At 34.0% G+C, this 15630-nt stretch overlaps 1 protein-coding gene across 12 annotated transcripts in view; it reads left to right on the plus strand.

Annotated features, from left to right (window-relative positions):
- The window catches only part of PCLO (piccolo presynaptic cytomatrix protein), a 419413-nt gene that overhangs the window by 208655 nt on the left and 195128 nt on the right, over positions 1-15630 (plus strand). For 10 of the 12 annotated variants that reach the window (XR_013524043.1, XR_013524044.1, XR_013524045.1 and 7 more), the window contains exon 6: positions 79-2093. Coding sequence is in view for 9 of the 12 variants with exons in the window: in XM_035253964.3 (XP_035109855.3) it covers positions 79-2093 (2015 nt within the window). In the remaining 3 variants the exon portion in view is untranslated. The remainder of the gene's footprint in view (positions 1-78; positions 2094-15630) is intronic. The other 2 variants (XM_035253969.3, XM_035253970.3) reach the window with 2 other exon arrangements.

The raw sequence follows: 15630 nt of genomic DNA on the forward strand, positions 1-15630 counted from the left end.
TCAAGATGAGAGGGCTTTCAGACTCAAAAAGCATCATTCATTCTGGGAACTGGACTATAACTCTGCCCTGTATTTCAGGTGAGGTAATGGATTATTCAAGCAAGACCACAGGTCCATATCCAGAAACAAGACAAGTCATTTCAGGAGTTGGGATTAGTACCCCACAGTATTCCACAGCAAGGATGACACCACCGCCAGGACCCCAGTATTGTGTGGGGAGTGTTTTGAGGTCATCTGATGGTGTTGTCTATTCTTCAGTAGCAACTCCGGCACCCTCTACGTTTGCTATCACCACACAACCCGGCTCCATTTTCAGCACCACAGTGAGGGATTTGTCTGGTATTCATACAACTGATGCCGTGACTTCATTATCTGCCCTTCACCATAGCCAGCCAATGCCTAGATCATATTTTATAACAACGGGTGCATCAGAAACAGACATTGCAGTAACTAGTATTGATATCAGTGCCAGTTTGCAAACTATTACTATCGAATCTCTTACTGCTGAGACGATAGACTCCGTTCCCACTTTAACCACAGCATCCGATGTGTTTCCTGAAGTGGTGGGAGATGAAAGTGCTCTTTTAATTGTCCCTGAAGAAGATAAACAACAGCAGCAGCTAGACTTGGAGCGTGAGCTCCTGGAACTGGAGAAAATTAAGCAACAGCGCTTTGCTGAGGAATTGGAGTGGGAACGTCAGGAAATTCAAAGATTCCGAGAACAAGAGAAGATCATGGTTCAGAAAAAGCTGGAGGAGCTGCAGTCTATGAAGCAGCACCTTCTCTATCAGCAAGAAGAAGAGCGGCAAGCCCAGTTCATGATGAGGCAGGAGACGTTAGCTCAGCAACAGTTACAGCTTGAGCAGATCCAACAGCTGCAGCAACAACTTCACCAGCAGCTGGAGGAGCAAAAGATTCGCCAAATCTACCAGTATAACTATGACCCTTCTGGAACTGCTTCTCCACAAACCACTACAGAGCAGGCAATTTTGGAAGGTCAGTATGCTGCCCCAGAAGGGACTCAATTTTGGGCAACTGAAGATGCAACCACCACAGCCTCAGGTGTTGTGGCAATTGAAATACCACAGAGCCAAGGATGGTACACTGTTCAGTCTGATGGTGTCACCCAGTACATTGCCCCACCTGGTATCCTGAGCACTGTTTCAGAAATACCTCTAACAGATGTTGTTGTGAAAGAGGAAAAACAACCCAAAAAGAGAAGTTCTGGAGCTAAAGTCCGAGGACCATATGATGAGATGGGAGAAAATATGGCAGATGATCCCCGAAGTTTTAAAAAGATAGTGGACAGTGGTGTACAAACGGATGACGAAGATGCCACAGATCGGAGCTATGTGAGTAGAAGAAGGAGAACTAAAAAGAGTGTGGATACAAGCGTCCAAACTGATGATGAAGATCAGGATGAGTGGGATATGCCTACTAGAGCAAGGAGGAAAGCTCGTGTAGGGAAATATGGTGACAGCATGGCAGAGGCTGACAAGACCAAACCCCTTTCCAAAGTCTCCAGCATAGCAGTTCAAACGGTAGCAGAGATATCTGTGCAAACTGAACCAGTTGGAACCATAAGAACACCCTCCATACGGGCACGAGTGGATGCCAAGGTAGAAATAATTAAACACATTTCAGCACCTGAAAAGACTTACAAAGGGGGCAGTTTAGGATGTCAAACAGAAGCAGATTCAGACACACAAAGTCCTCAATATCTGAGTGCCACATCTCCACCCAAAGACAAGAAACGCCCAACACCTTTAGAGATTGGTTATTCATCTCACCTCCGAGCAGATTCCACAGTACAGCTGGCTCCTTCCCCACCCAAATCCCCCAAAGTCCTTTATTCACCCATCTCACCACTTTCACCAGGCAAAGCCTTAGAATCAGCCTTTGTACCTTATGAAAAACCCCTCCCTGATGATATAAGTCCACAGAAAGTACTGCATCCAGATATGGCTAAAGTTCCCCCAGCAAGTCCTAAGACAGCCAAGATGATGCAGCGTTCTATGTCTGACCCCAAGCCTCTGAGTCCAACAGCAGACGAAAGTTCCAGGGCTCCTTTTCAGTATACCGAGGGCTATACGGTAAGAGTGATTCTTTTCAGTTGGAAGGCAATGGATGAGTTGTTAATCATGTGTTTTCAGACATTTAGGAGGCAATCAAGCTCCTGGTACCTCAGAAACCTAATACTAAATTAGAGTGAAGGTTATTGCCTTAGAAATTTGCACTGTGTGTGTGTGTATGTGTGTGTGTAGAAAACCATACATTCACTTAAAAATAACAAAGAAAGAAAGAAAACATATTATGTGAAACAAAATGAGTTTAGTATTTTAAGACAATGAAATTGAAAATCTTATTCTTATATCAAAATCTCCCAAATACCAATTGTAGTGTGATTTAAGTAAACATCATTAATATTCATTTTCAATCATGATAGGAAATGTTAAACAGATAATGCAAAAGGTGACTATAAATTTAGACCATGGGTATTTAGTGGGAATGTTCTTAGAGATCATCTGGTCAGTCTCCTCTTCCTTAAGCAGAATGTTTTCATTAAAAGGCTTGGAATATTTACTGGTCAAAAGAGAATATTTCTGAGGCAAGCAGATAAAACATAATATAATCATCATAGTTCATTCATGCTTATTTTGTTTCTGGCAACTTTATTAATCTAAACTCAGGTAACCCTTAGTCCTAGTGCTTACAGAAGCAAAAGTAATTTTTCATGTTTATTTGAATAATATAAATTATTTTCAAATATGTATGTATGCGTCAAAGGGAAAGGAACATATACAGATGTATCTGTGAGGATCTGTATAACTGAAAATAAGAAATGCTGATAATCAGCTATAAAAGCAGATATTGCCTACTTAGGAAGAATCTAATATACAACACTTCAGAAAGTGATTGATAGATACAATAGCTCAATTTAGAATAAGACTTCTGTTCAAATTAGAAGTTCCCCTAATGCATGATTACCTGAGCTCTAAGTTTTGAACCCTGAAGCTTTTAAGTAGGTTTTTTTTAAGATAGTGTTACATTTCCACTGAATCGTAAGTGTTAAACATTGGCTGTGGGCTGAAAAATATGTCATAACATAGGACTGTAAGTCTACTTGTAGGTATATAGACATCAATAGTCATATTAATAGATTGATAAATGTATTTATGTTTTCTACTGGAATTGTATTATTATGTTTTTTTCTCAAGTAGTATAACCTAAAAATCAAATTGTCTTTATATCAGGGAGAGAGATAATTACTGTAGAATCAGGAAACCTCTGGTGCATTGAGATTTCATCCAGTTTACAGAGAATTATTTGATGCATTGTGTTGTTCCTAGAATTTAATCTATTTATATTGTTGAAAAGTGATTTTTAAGTTAGTTATAATATATAGCTATTTATTTTTATAGGTTTTGCCTAGAAATTCACTTGAAAAGTTGTGTGAACAACTTTGAAATATGATTTCTGGAAGTATTTTCAAAGTAATAGGAAAGGCTTCTGTCATTAGAAAGAACATGCTTTCTAGGAGGAATATTGACTATTTACATAATATATATCCCTGTACCCTTAATTCAAATGAACTCAGTTAACAAAGAGTCTCAAGTTATCAATATTTTTTCTTCACAAAGTATTCACTTTGGATTTGGAACTGTATCCATTCGGAAGTTGATACAATGTGTTGTATACTAATGATGTCAACAATATTGATAAGTTAATTATAAAGGAAGTGGAGTAGAATTAACAGATAATACCCAGAATCTGAAAATTCCTAGGTGTTTTGAGCCTCAAAACACTATTCAGTGGTTCCTTTTTCCAGTTGGTCAAGTTAAATGAACACTTTAATATAGAATCATATACAAACTCAAAGGTATTGTCTTATTACATGCACAGGTAGACCATTTTTTACGCAGGCAATGTTTTTAACACTCTAGAGACTATGAGTCTAAGATGTAAATTTTATAATTTCTAGGCAAATATCTAAACATACTTAGAGTCTCTTTTAAACTAAATAAATTAATTTCTTAATTATAAGTGTGAGTTACTAAGTATTAACTATATTAAAAAATAATTTTCTTAGGGATATTCATAGTGATGTGAATTTAAGAAGGCTAACTCAGCAATTCACAGGTTATTAATTTTCACAGACCAGTAAGACTGAAAAAACTTACACTACCCAGTAGTCACTGAAACAACACAGTGACACATATAATATAGTGTAAAAGATGAGTTTTATACTCTGTCAGATTCTGAATCAATCTTTCTCCTGAAAGTGTCAGGAGAGGTTGCAAAGAAGAGGTCTGAGTCATGAAGATTGAGACCTCTGCTGGACCATGAAGAGAAAAATGGAGGTCATTCTAACTAGAGGGAATAAATGGGCAAAGTTTTAGATTTATAAACAGACATAAAGCAAAGAGGAGGAGAAAGGGGTTTACTGTAAATATAACCAGAAAGGTGAGTGAGTGCCAGGTCACTAGGGATCTAATCCGCTGCATCACAAATTGTGGACTTACTTCCTGTGGCTATGAGGATCATAAACCACAGCCACCATCATCTTTTATTTACAACGTGTGTAGCCCTTGGGCTCCTTCTACACTTGCTTTTACTACCATCAGTTCTCTAAACAGCAACTAGAGTGATTTTCTAATATACTTCAGATTCTGTTACTTGAAACACAGTTTAAATGCTATTAGGATCTCATCCAATTCAAAATTTATTAGAAATTTCTTAACAAAGCCGCATATGGTGTGATCTCCGATTGTTTCGTGACCTCATTGGTCACTTTCCAAACTTTCTCCCCTCCTCACTCTGTTCCGACCACAGGCCAAGCTGTTCTTTGGATGTGCCAAACTCGCCGCTCCCCCCGCCCACCGCCCCCTGCCCAGGGCACATGTCTGGAGCTCTCTTTCCCCAGATATGTGCATGCTCACTCCTATGTACAAATTTCACCTCCACAGAGAGACTTTTCTTATTTTGTTCTCTAAAGAAGTCTACTTCTTACTACAAATCTCTATTTCTGCTTCTAAATTTGCATATATTATTTAATATATTACATTATGTATTTAATTAAATATTATCTTTCTTTTTTTTTTTTCTTTTTTTTTTTTAATGGAGTCTTGCCCTGTTGCCCAGGCTAGAGTGCAATGCCATGATCTCGGCTCACTGCAACCTCCACATCCTGGATTCAAGCAATTCTCCTGTCTCAGCCTCCCGAGTAGCTGGGATTTAGGCACATGCTGCCAAGACCAGCTAATCTTTTGTATTTTTAGTAGAGACAGGGTTTCACCATGTTGGCCAGGCTGTCCTCAAACTCCTGACCTCATGATCCACCTGCCTTGACCTCCCAAAGTGCTGGGATTACAGACGTGAGCCACCATGCCCTGCCAAATATTATCTTTCTTCTCCATTAGAATATAAGCTCTACAAGAGCTGGAATTTTGCTTTTCTTGCTGCTGTAGTCCTAAATGCCTGAATAGTGCCTGGTGTGAAGTAGGTGCTCAACACTTATTGAATAAATTTATGAAAGGGAAGATTATAATCATGGAAGCAATGGGATAAGATTTATATTGAAAAGATTCTGGCTGCTTATCTCTTCGTTGCCATACCTGGACAATGAAATCGTAGCAAGTCTTGTGAATAATCTAAGTTAATATGTCCTTTGTTTAAAGTATCACTTTCACTTTCTTTATTTTTATATAGGCATCTGAAACACTAAATACGAGTTAAATGGTGTTTAGCTATTAGAGAGTCCAGGCACCTTACAGATAAGAGAACAAGTCCCAAAGTAGTCTAGTGGTTTTATGATGGCTCCTTATTGTACCAGGGCCTGAATCCACACTTCGTAGTTCATATCCTTTTATTAGTTTCTTCTGAGCCTTATTAAATGTTTTCTAATTATTTCTTCCTAATTCAGTGCCATGGCTTGATTTTTTTTTAATCTTGGCCTTTCCTCTGCTGTTTTTAAAATTCCAGTTTAAATATCCATCAATTAGGTTTATTCATTTTTAAAATTCAATTCTTGCTTGTTTTCACTCATTACCTTATTCATTGCTCTTTTCCAGACATGGTGATAAACTATAAAGAGATGGATGAGTAAGAGGACGTCATGCTTGATTTCCTACCACTAGGATCATTTTGTTCTTCTTGCCCATGTATTATATCAGTTTGCTAGCCCTCTCATAACACAGTACCACAAACTGGGTGCTTAAACAACAGAAATTTATTCCTTCTATGTGTGTCTATCTCTGTTCCCAAATTTCCCTTTTGTAAGGATACCACCATATTGATTGAGGCCTAAACTAATGACCTCATTTTAACTTGATTACCTCTGTAACAAACCTATGTTCAAAGAGGTTCACATTGTGAGGTATCAAGGGTTAAGACTCCAATGTATCATTTTTTTGGAGGAGATAAAATTTGATCCATAAAATATATCAAAGCCCTATTTTGTACCTTTTGTTTGCTCAAAGGCAAATATGGATGACATTTTATTTGTTTGGGATATTTTTCAAGACCCTAACAGTCTGGTATAAAATGTTATTTGTTGACATTTATGTAACTAGACAGTTTTATCTTGTAACATACTTACTCTTACAGATTTAATTGTTTAACTCTGAGTAAAGATGGAAAAAAAATACCACCTGTTTCCTTAAGTCTTTCACTTTACTCCACAGGAAAAAAAAAAATCCCAAGAGATACAAACACAGTCTGAATTCATTTCTTCTGAGTTTAAGCTTGGTACCTAGGTATGATTTAGTGATGCTGTATTTTCATCATGTTAGCAAAATCACAGGAAAGAAATATAAATTTTAATGAAACGTAGCATGTGGACAGGAATTTTATTAATTTGCCAGTAGAACTGTTCTTCAATTAGAATATTTTATGTAAGGCAGAGAGTTAAAAAATGGGTAGAATCAGAATGATCAAAGGTTTGTTTGTAATGATTAAATGAAGTAACGTTTATAACCTTCTCATCAGCAAGTCTGGCAATTGTAGATATCCAGTAATGCAGATTCTCTAAGACTGACATTTGGCAAATATCTGTATTTCCTCAGTAAAAAGTCACCAGCTATCATTAAAGAGCTTTACTTTATGGGTAGGTAGAAATAATTCTCAAATGTTTTGGTAACTGTACCTTTCATTTTGGAGTATGTAGTATTGCTTTTCTGAAAATGCCCAGTTCCTATTCTTGGTAGACATTTTTGAATTTATTTTTCTGAGTCATGAGGCCTTCCTTGACTGACCACTTTTAAATTAGTACTCTATCTCTATGGCCTTCTTTACCTATCATCATGTAAGATACTATATCTCTTTTTTGTTGTTGTTATTTTATTTATTGTCCTTCCTCTCTCACCAAAATTTATGGGTAAGGATTTTTGTTTAATATCCTTACTGCTATATACCCAGTGTGCAGAAAGATACTTGATTCATAATAGATTCTCTGTAATAATAATTTAACTTGATTAATTAATGAGTTAATGGATATCTTTTTCCATCAAATTGTTTTCAATTTTGCATTGTTCATAAATTCCTCACTCCCACATGAAACAAAAAATAAAAACAAAGCAAAAGCTAACAAAAGCCTATTCATCCTCCCACTATTCTTTTACAGTTTTTACTTCTGTTTTGTCCTCTGTGTTATTCTTCCATTTCCTACAAAAACCACACTATACTTTCTCAATTTATTTCCATATAGTATTTTTGTGTGTGTCTGTGGATTATCTCTGGCACCATGTCTATGAGGATTACATAAACCAGAGCTCCAAAATGCCTTCCTCATACCCTTTCTCTTTCTTCTTCACAATGAGGCTGATTTACATCCTCTTCCAGATGATCAATAACTTCAATCAGGAAGGTTATGTAGCATGCTTTCTACAAAGTCAAAGAGAAAAGTGACACTATTTATTGCAAAGCAATGAAAATTCTAAGAATGTGTTTAGAGCTAGAAGGTACCTAATTCATTTCAAGCTTTATCTCCCTTAAAGTATAAAATTTTTTTAGTGATTTTTTAAATCAAAAAATAGTTTTTATATTTCAGAAATATCACATTTTGGCAATAATAATACACACTACATTTTGTGCTAAAAAATAGCTGCAAGTAAAATGTTATCACCTCTATATGGTTTTAAAATAACATAGGCTTTTAATTGTTGCTGTTTCATCTCCTTAGACTTGTTTAACAATTTTAGAAAGTTTTTAGTAATAGGCAAACTCCTTATTAAAATCTTTTTGTTCTAGTGTTTAAGCCAGCATCCTATTGCAAAGCAGATGGCATTCATGAGCTGATTTTTACAAGAATATGCTTTGCTTCACTGATTGCTGTTTTGATAGCTATTTTTAAAATTTTTGGAACCCTTAAATGTCTATTTCTGAAAGTAATTTCCATAACCTAAATTGAGAAATTGTATTTCTGTCAATTCTTCCAGAATATAATGATTTATGGAATAATGGCTCTCGTGGCCAAATGTGATTTGAATAATAATATTTATTAGGGGTTATTTTTCATTATTCTCTTTGAAAAGCAATATAAGAAAGCAGTCAGTTAAAACTAACTTTAAAACTTTTATAATGGTGGCATTTACATATGTCAGAAAAAAATAGTCACATATTAAGATTGGCTTTGTAAATAATAGAAGCCACCTTCTTAATTACTAATATGTTTTTCTCATGATATTTCTTCTTGATTAAAATATTGCATTTTAACATCCAACTGTTTTAAAATTAAAATATGAAGTGTTATTTTGAAATATTTTTCAAAATAAATGGCAGTAAAATAATTTATAATAATTAGTAATTGGAAAGATATGATTTTAAAAATCAATTAAAACAAATGTACACAGGTATACAAATGTCAGTGAGTAAAAACCAGAAAGTTTTTAAGTTAAACTCAGCAATTTATTATTCAGTAGTTAACATTGCCATTCACTATAATAAATATGTAAGGATTCATTTCAAAACAAAACTTTTTGTGCAGAAGGAAAAGACTTTCAGAAAAATCTCAAATCATTTGTGTTATCCTTCCAGAATCCACATTTTAACATGGATTAACATGATTATAAGAAATTTTATTCTTACTGTTCATTGAAAGACTTCTGCCAAAAACGTAACACTAAATATTCCTATATGCCAGTTTAACACGGGGAAGTTCTGACTTAATAGATCATTGAGTATTACTGAAACAGTTTAAAACCAGATCACTATCTAACAGTAACTAGTTTCCTGTATTTCCTCATATTAATTTCTTAACAATTCACTGCCCTTTCTATTTTGAACAGTTGTGTACTTTATAATTGACATGGTGTAATCTTAGCTGACTGCAACCTCCGCTTCCCAGGTTCAAGCAGTTCTTCTGCCTCAGCCTCCCAAATAGCTGGGATTACAGGCGCCTGCCACCATGCCCAGTTGATTTTTGTATTTGTAGTAGAGATGGGGCTTCACCATGTTGGCCAGGCTAGTCTTGAACTCCTGACCTCAAGAGGTCCTCCAGCCTTGGCCTCCCAAAGTGTTGGGATTACAGGCATGAGCCACTGTACCCAACCACACTTTTGTATATCTGTTTACATTTCTACACATTACTAATTATTTAGGATTCTATATTATGCTAAATTAGCCCTTACCAGGAAAAATGAATAAGCAACTAAAGTGATTATAATATAAACATTTGGAAAATTTGGGGTATATTTTGACATAGAAGATATGTGACATCACAATTTATTCTAACACTTGTTTGACACCTTTTTAACATAGTTAATATAATATACATTATTGATAGGTATATATGTATATACATATATACATTTAAGCAATACTTTTATAGTCTCATATAACTAATAAAATATTTTCACATGCAGTTGCTTGGTTGTCATCTAAATCACTCATTTTTCTATAGGCATTATGTTTCTTTTATTTCTTATTTTAAAGATGAGGAATGTGAAGCCAAGGTCAGTGTCCTTTGCATACCTGTACCTACCCAACATCAATTTTATTTGCACTTAATAAGGCCCCACTATTGCCTTTTATTCTCCTGGTACTATTATGTATTGTGAATTATGTATAGAGTGTTAATTAAGAGAGAACTTGAACAAGTGTGGTGTTGTAAGATGAGTCTTTTTCTAAATTTTTAAAGTTATTTTAAAAACATTTTGTGGGTACATAGTAGGTGACTAAAGACAATAATAATCATTAATGTAGATTATAGAACTGTTTTTTCAGTATTTTTGGCTAAAAAAAGAAGGAGTACTTCTAATTTTATAAAATGGCAAATAAAAGCTTAACCTATGAATAATGATAACTCTCTTGAGAGACTAAAAGTTCAGTAAAAGTAGATTTGAAGCTAAAGATGATTATCCTTGCCATTCCCTCTTCCTTTCTTTCCAATCAAATGATTAAATATAAATGTATAAAAAATACAAATATCGTCCTAGCTGTCTAATAAATCATTTTTACTGCATGAATAACTCAGTAGTTTGGATCACATTTAAATTTCTGATCCATTAGGTAGTATTTTTTATATTTTTGTGGGTACATGGTGTATATATTTATGGTGTATATAGGATATTTTGATACAAGCATACAATGTGTAATAATCACATCAAGATAAATGGGATATCCATTCCCTCAACCATTTATATTTTGTGTTACAAACCATCCAATTATAATCTTTTATTTATAGTATTTTAAAATGTACAATTATTATTATTTTTTAACATGACAGGAGCAAGGCAAATTTCCATTGTTTTTTCTGACAAAATTCAGTCCTAATCAAACAGCTATCTCCAGGCATAGGGGCTACTCGTATGGTTTACTCATTGGCTTCCTTAAACTGTAAGCTGAAATCGTTGTTTAAAGTACCAATTAGTGCTCATTGTAACAACTTTCAAAAAATTTTATCCAGGAGTTAACATCACAACATTAATTTTTTCTTTGACATGAATAAATGTGCATAAATGTATTCATTGTGATACATAGTAAAATTACAGAAATCATCTAATGAAAACAACAATGGTATTGTATTCAGAAAATCCTCTACTGGTCATTTCAATCAGCTCACTTATGTAAGTTGAGCCTGTAAATGCTCACTCAACTGCACACCAACAGCAAGCTCAGATTTCATTGATTATTCATTTGGAAAATCATCTAATCAGCCATTTATTTATACATCCATTCTCATGACACTGGATATATAGAATTGAGAACTGAAAGAAAAAGTTAACCTCTTAAAATGACATTTAGAAAAATATTTTTGTTTTAATATAAGTCGATAGGCTTTAACTTCCAGAGGACTAAAGTATTTTTTTGCACTAATTTAATTTAATTTTCCATCTTTTAATCAATAGTGCATAGTATTGTCATCTAAAGAACTGTTTCTGCAGTTTATATGAAATAAGTGTCATGTTCAGACACTTTCCAAAAAAATCTTTGTTATTTATTTTAATTTTAAGGGAGCTATTTCATGTGGTTTAGGTTTATGAAAAAATATTTCATTCACTGGAAATATTTTCTAGTGGAAAATATATACATATATTTCCAGTGAAAAAAAATTCATATTATACATATAATATATATACAAATATATAAAATGTATATTATACATATTTCCAGTAGAAAGTATATATTTCCTGGAGAATATATATATATACATATAAACACACACACACACACACACACACACACACACACATCCCTGAACTATTTAAATGTCATATTCCAAGGTTTTGTTCTAGGCTAAGGGATAATCAATCAATGAACAAGAAACAAAAACAATAGAGATTACTGTAATTTTTAGCTTAGGGATTTCAAGACTGTAAACATATATATATATATATATATCTTAACATAATTTGGTGATAGCTTTGTGTCAGTATTAAAATTGTTATATTTACCATGGCTTGTAATAGGTAATTATTTAATCATTCTTCAAATTGCTAATTATCTGATGCTTTAGAAAATACATCGTATACTAATGAGAGGTCACAAGATTATGGAAGGAGGAAGGACGCACGTGAAAGTAGGTTCCTGATATCTTTTGAAATTGTGTGATTAGAATAGAGGAAACGTTTTCAGGACTCTCACAGAGAGATGATGCATCCATAAAGATTACTGTCTCAATATCTAGTAGAACAGGAATTAATTGCATGACCTGTACGAATAGAAGACAGAAATAATCTTTTTTGTAACTTTTTGCCTAAAATGTTGCTGATTCTTGGCTCACATCAGTAATCTTAGCACTTTGGTAGGGCAGGGCAGGTGGGTTGCCTGAGCTCAGGAGTTCGAGACCAGTCTGGCCAACATGACGAAACCCCCACTCTACTAAAAATACAAAAAATTAGCTGGGCTTGGTGGCATGCACCTATAGTCCCAGCTACTTGGGAGGCTGAGGCAGGAGAATCGTTTGAACCCGGGAGGCAGAGGTTGCCGTGAGCCAGCTGAGATCGTGCCATTGCACTCCAGCCTGGGTGATAAAGTGAGACCCTGTCTTAAAAACAGGGTTTTTTTGTTTGTTTTTCAGAGTCAAGAAAGGTCTTTTTGAGTAACTTAAAGTTTTTGACAATTGAGTAAATACTCCTGTGATCAAAATTTGAAGCATATTTTTTTCTCTCTACCTGATTTTGAGGCAGGATAGGTAGTCAAGGAAGTGACCTGGTCCTCAGGACACAGCAACCATGGTGACCATACAGTCAATACAATAAGCATCATCATTCACATTGTAATGGAGCTCATTCAAGCAAAGCTGTCTTCAGAAGGGACTTCTTTTCTAGAGAGCATGAGCATTTTGATCACACCCGGCGTGGAGATTTAAGATGCTAATGACACATCCAACAAATGAACAAATATGTACAGCTACTGTGCATGTGCACCCTGAGGACCACCCAGAACATGCTTACTAGTTACACGTGTTTCCATCTCCTTGTGAATAATCGTGTAAGACTCTTATAAAGGGAGTATCCCTAGAGCTGCTCTTTGTTGGCTCATCCTTACAAGCAGCCCACCCTGAATTCTCTCTCTCAGGGTGTGCTGCCTATTCTGGACCTAACTTTCAGAACATTCCTTTTCTTTTGCAATAAATTATTCCATGATGCCAAAAAAAAAAGAAAGAAAATACATCATATAGCAATCATAATTCTAATACCCCATGTCCAGAAACGTAAAATAATTAGAAATTTACATTGTTGCAGCATGTAAAATAAAGTTAATTTTGTTCTGATGAGAGTGCCAATAAGTAAATATTTTATAGAAGCATTAGAATCACTACAGTCTTTCTTTATGGACCAATGATTTGCTGTAAGAATGGAATGTTTCACTGGCAGACAGTGCTACAAAATTTAGTATCTAGAGTACAAAGGAATGACTGCTGAAGAGAAAATGGGAAATACGCATTTTACTGTTTTTAATTTACATTTATGTTTTAAGACAAATTTTCATGTTAATTCTTGGAAATTATCATTAACCTATTATTCTACTTCAGACTGCCCACATTAGCTATTGGACACATTTTCTGATAAAGGAGTATAGTCATTACCTCATTGTAGCATATTAGAACTATAAATGATTTTGCCCTTTGAAAAAGGAAACAACATTAGGTAGTCATACATAACATTTGGTATCTTAGTCCAGCAGCACCATATAAAAGTTAAATGGTATAAAATGAGAAAATAAGAGCTATGTATATTTATTTTCCAGTGATCTGATCTGTTATTTACATCCTTATGTTGACATGTTTTAGTAATATTCTTTAAATAAATGTTTTTAAATTTCTTCATTGTTTCTTATGCTCACTGGTCATCAGGCCTTCCTTCAATTTAGCCAGGAGCATATAGGCAAAACTGCTCCAATAAGTTTTTGAAATGGGAACTACAAATAGAGTGGTTTTAAATTTTAGTAATAACTTGACATTGGGAGATTAAAAGGACGAGAAATAGTGGCCACCTGTACCTTTAAGCATTTTCTTTTCTACTAGAAAAATAACCAAGAAAATATAATGCTGAATGAAGCAACAAAACAGTTAAATAATACATATATAGCAGTGTGTCTTTCTAACAAATATGTAAAAATGTAGAAATACAGTATCTTGCTTCTAAGACATTAACGTTAATTGTGGTTTAAATATTATACCCTTGTAATTTATAAATATTTTACTTTACAAAACTGAAATGTCAAAATGTAGTATAACGTTTAAAAAATTAATTACTTCTATATTTCCTACTGATGTTGTTTTATTCCAAGTCTTCCTAGTTCTTTGAAAAGAATGGCTCTTGCATTTCAGTATCTGGCATGGCCCATGATGCTTTATGTTTTTTTTCAAAGTCAGGACTCTTAAATGTCCTATCATTGACTTTGTTATCCAAATAGACCTTCAGTATGTGTCTACAAGGAGTAGAACATTACTTTTTTGGGTGGGCTCTGTAACTCAAAATACCCATTATCAAGTTCTCAGATTTTTTGGAATCTAATGTGGAGATACCTTCATGTGATTAAAAAGGGAGAACACCTATCATTATCTTAGTCTCTTATAGGAAGAAGAAAAAAAACACAACTGATTTTTGTGGTAAATTATTTAATCACACTTTCAAAATATGTAATTCTGTATTAATGAAACACAAAAGTAAAATTTGGGTAGTGTTAGTTAATTACTTGCAATTGAGTCTGTTCTCCCCTTTAATAACACAATGACTAAAGTAGTCATTAACCTGCTGGTGACTAACTGTGTAAATATTGTACAAAGGGAAAAGCTATTGATTTCTTTTTCATATTTACCTAGCATTGAGCATTTAAAATAAGCAATGGGTTACTATTGCTAAAATTAGATAAAGTTTCCAAAAGTACATCAGATCATAGTTACTCAGATAAGAAGTACGATTAGTATATTTTGTTTAGTCCTATACGAAAGATTTTGAATAGTTTAAGGAAATGATACAGTTTAGAAATTTGAGGATTTTTATTTTCTACCACTAAAATAATTAAGCAAATTTTAAGTAATACTACTGGTAGAGTTTATTATTTTACACAAAGTGAGGCACAACATTGTTTGCCAAATGCAGAAAACTGTAGTATAGATGGTAATAGGCATTGCTATGAAATGTGACATTAAAACACAATTTTTACAAAAACAAAGCTTTCGCAAGTAAAATCATTTTAAAACGTGAATAGGTTTTGTTTATATCTCCAAATTTGAACAGTAATGATACCTTTTAAAGGACTGTTATTTTTAATTGAGACAAAATTCAACATAACATAAAATTAATCATTTAAAAATGAACTATTCAGTGACAAATTCAGTACGTTGTAATGTTGTGCAATCACCACTACCTCTATCTAGTTCCAAAACATTTTCATCATGCCAGAATAAAACCCTATAGCCATTCAGCCTTTACTTTTCATCCCCTTCCCAGCTAAGCCTCTGACAACTACCAATGTGTTTTTTTCTGTATAGATTTACCTATTCTAGATAAATACAAATAGATTTATAAAGTATGTAGCCTTTTCTCATTTGGCTTCTCTCACTTCAAGTAATGCTTTCTGTGTTCGTCTACTTTGTTGCATATTCTGTACGTTATTCCTTTGAATAGCTGAATTCCATTTTATTCTATATGCCAGTTTCTTTACTCATTCATCTGATGATGA

The sequence above is a fragment of the Callithrix jacchus genome, chromosome 11, assembly GCF_049354715.1.
Source record: "Callithrix jacchus isolate 240 chromosome 11, calJac240_pri, whole genome shotgun sequence".
Classification (NCBI taxonomy): Eukaryota; Metazoa; Chordata; class Mammalia; order Primates; family Cebidae; genus Callithrix; species Callithrix jacchus.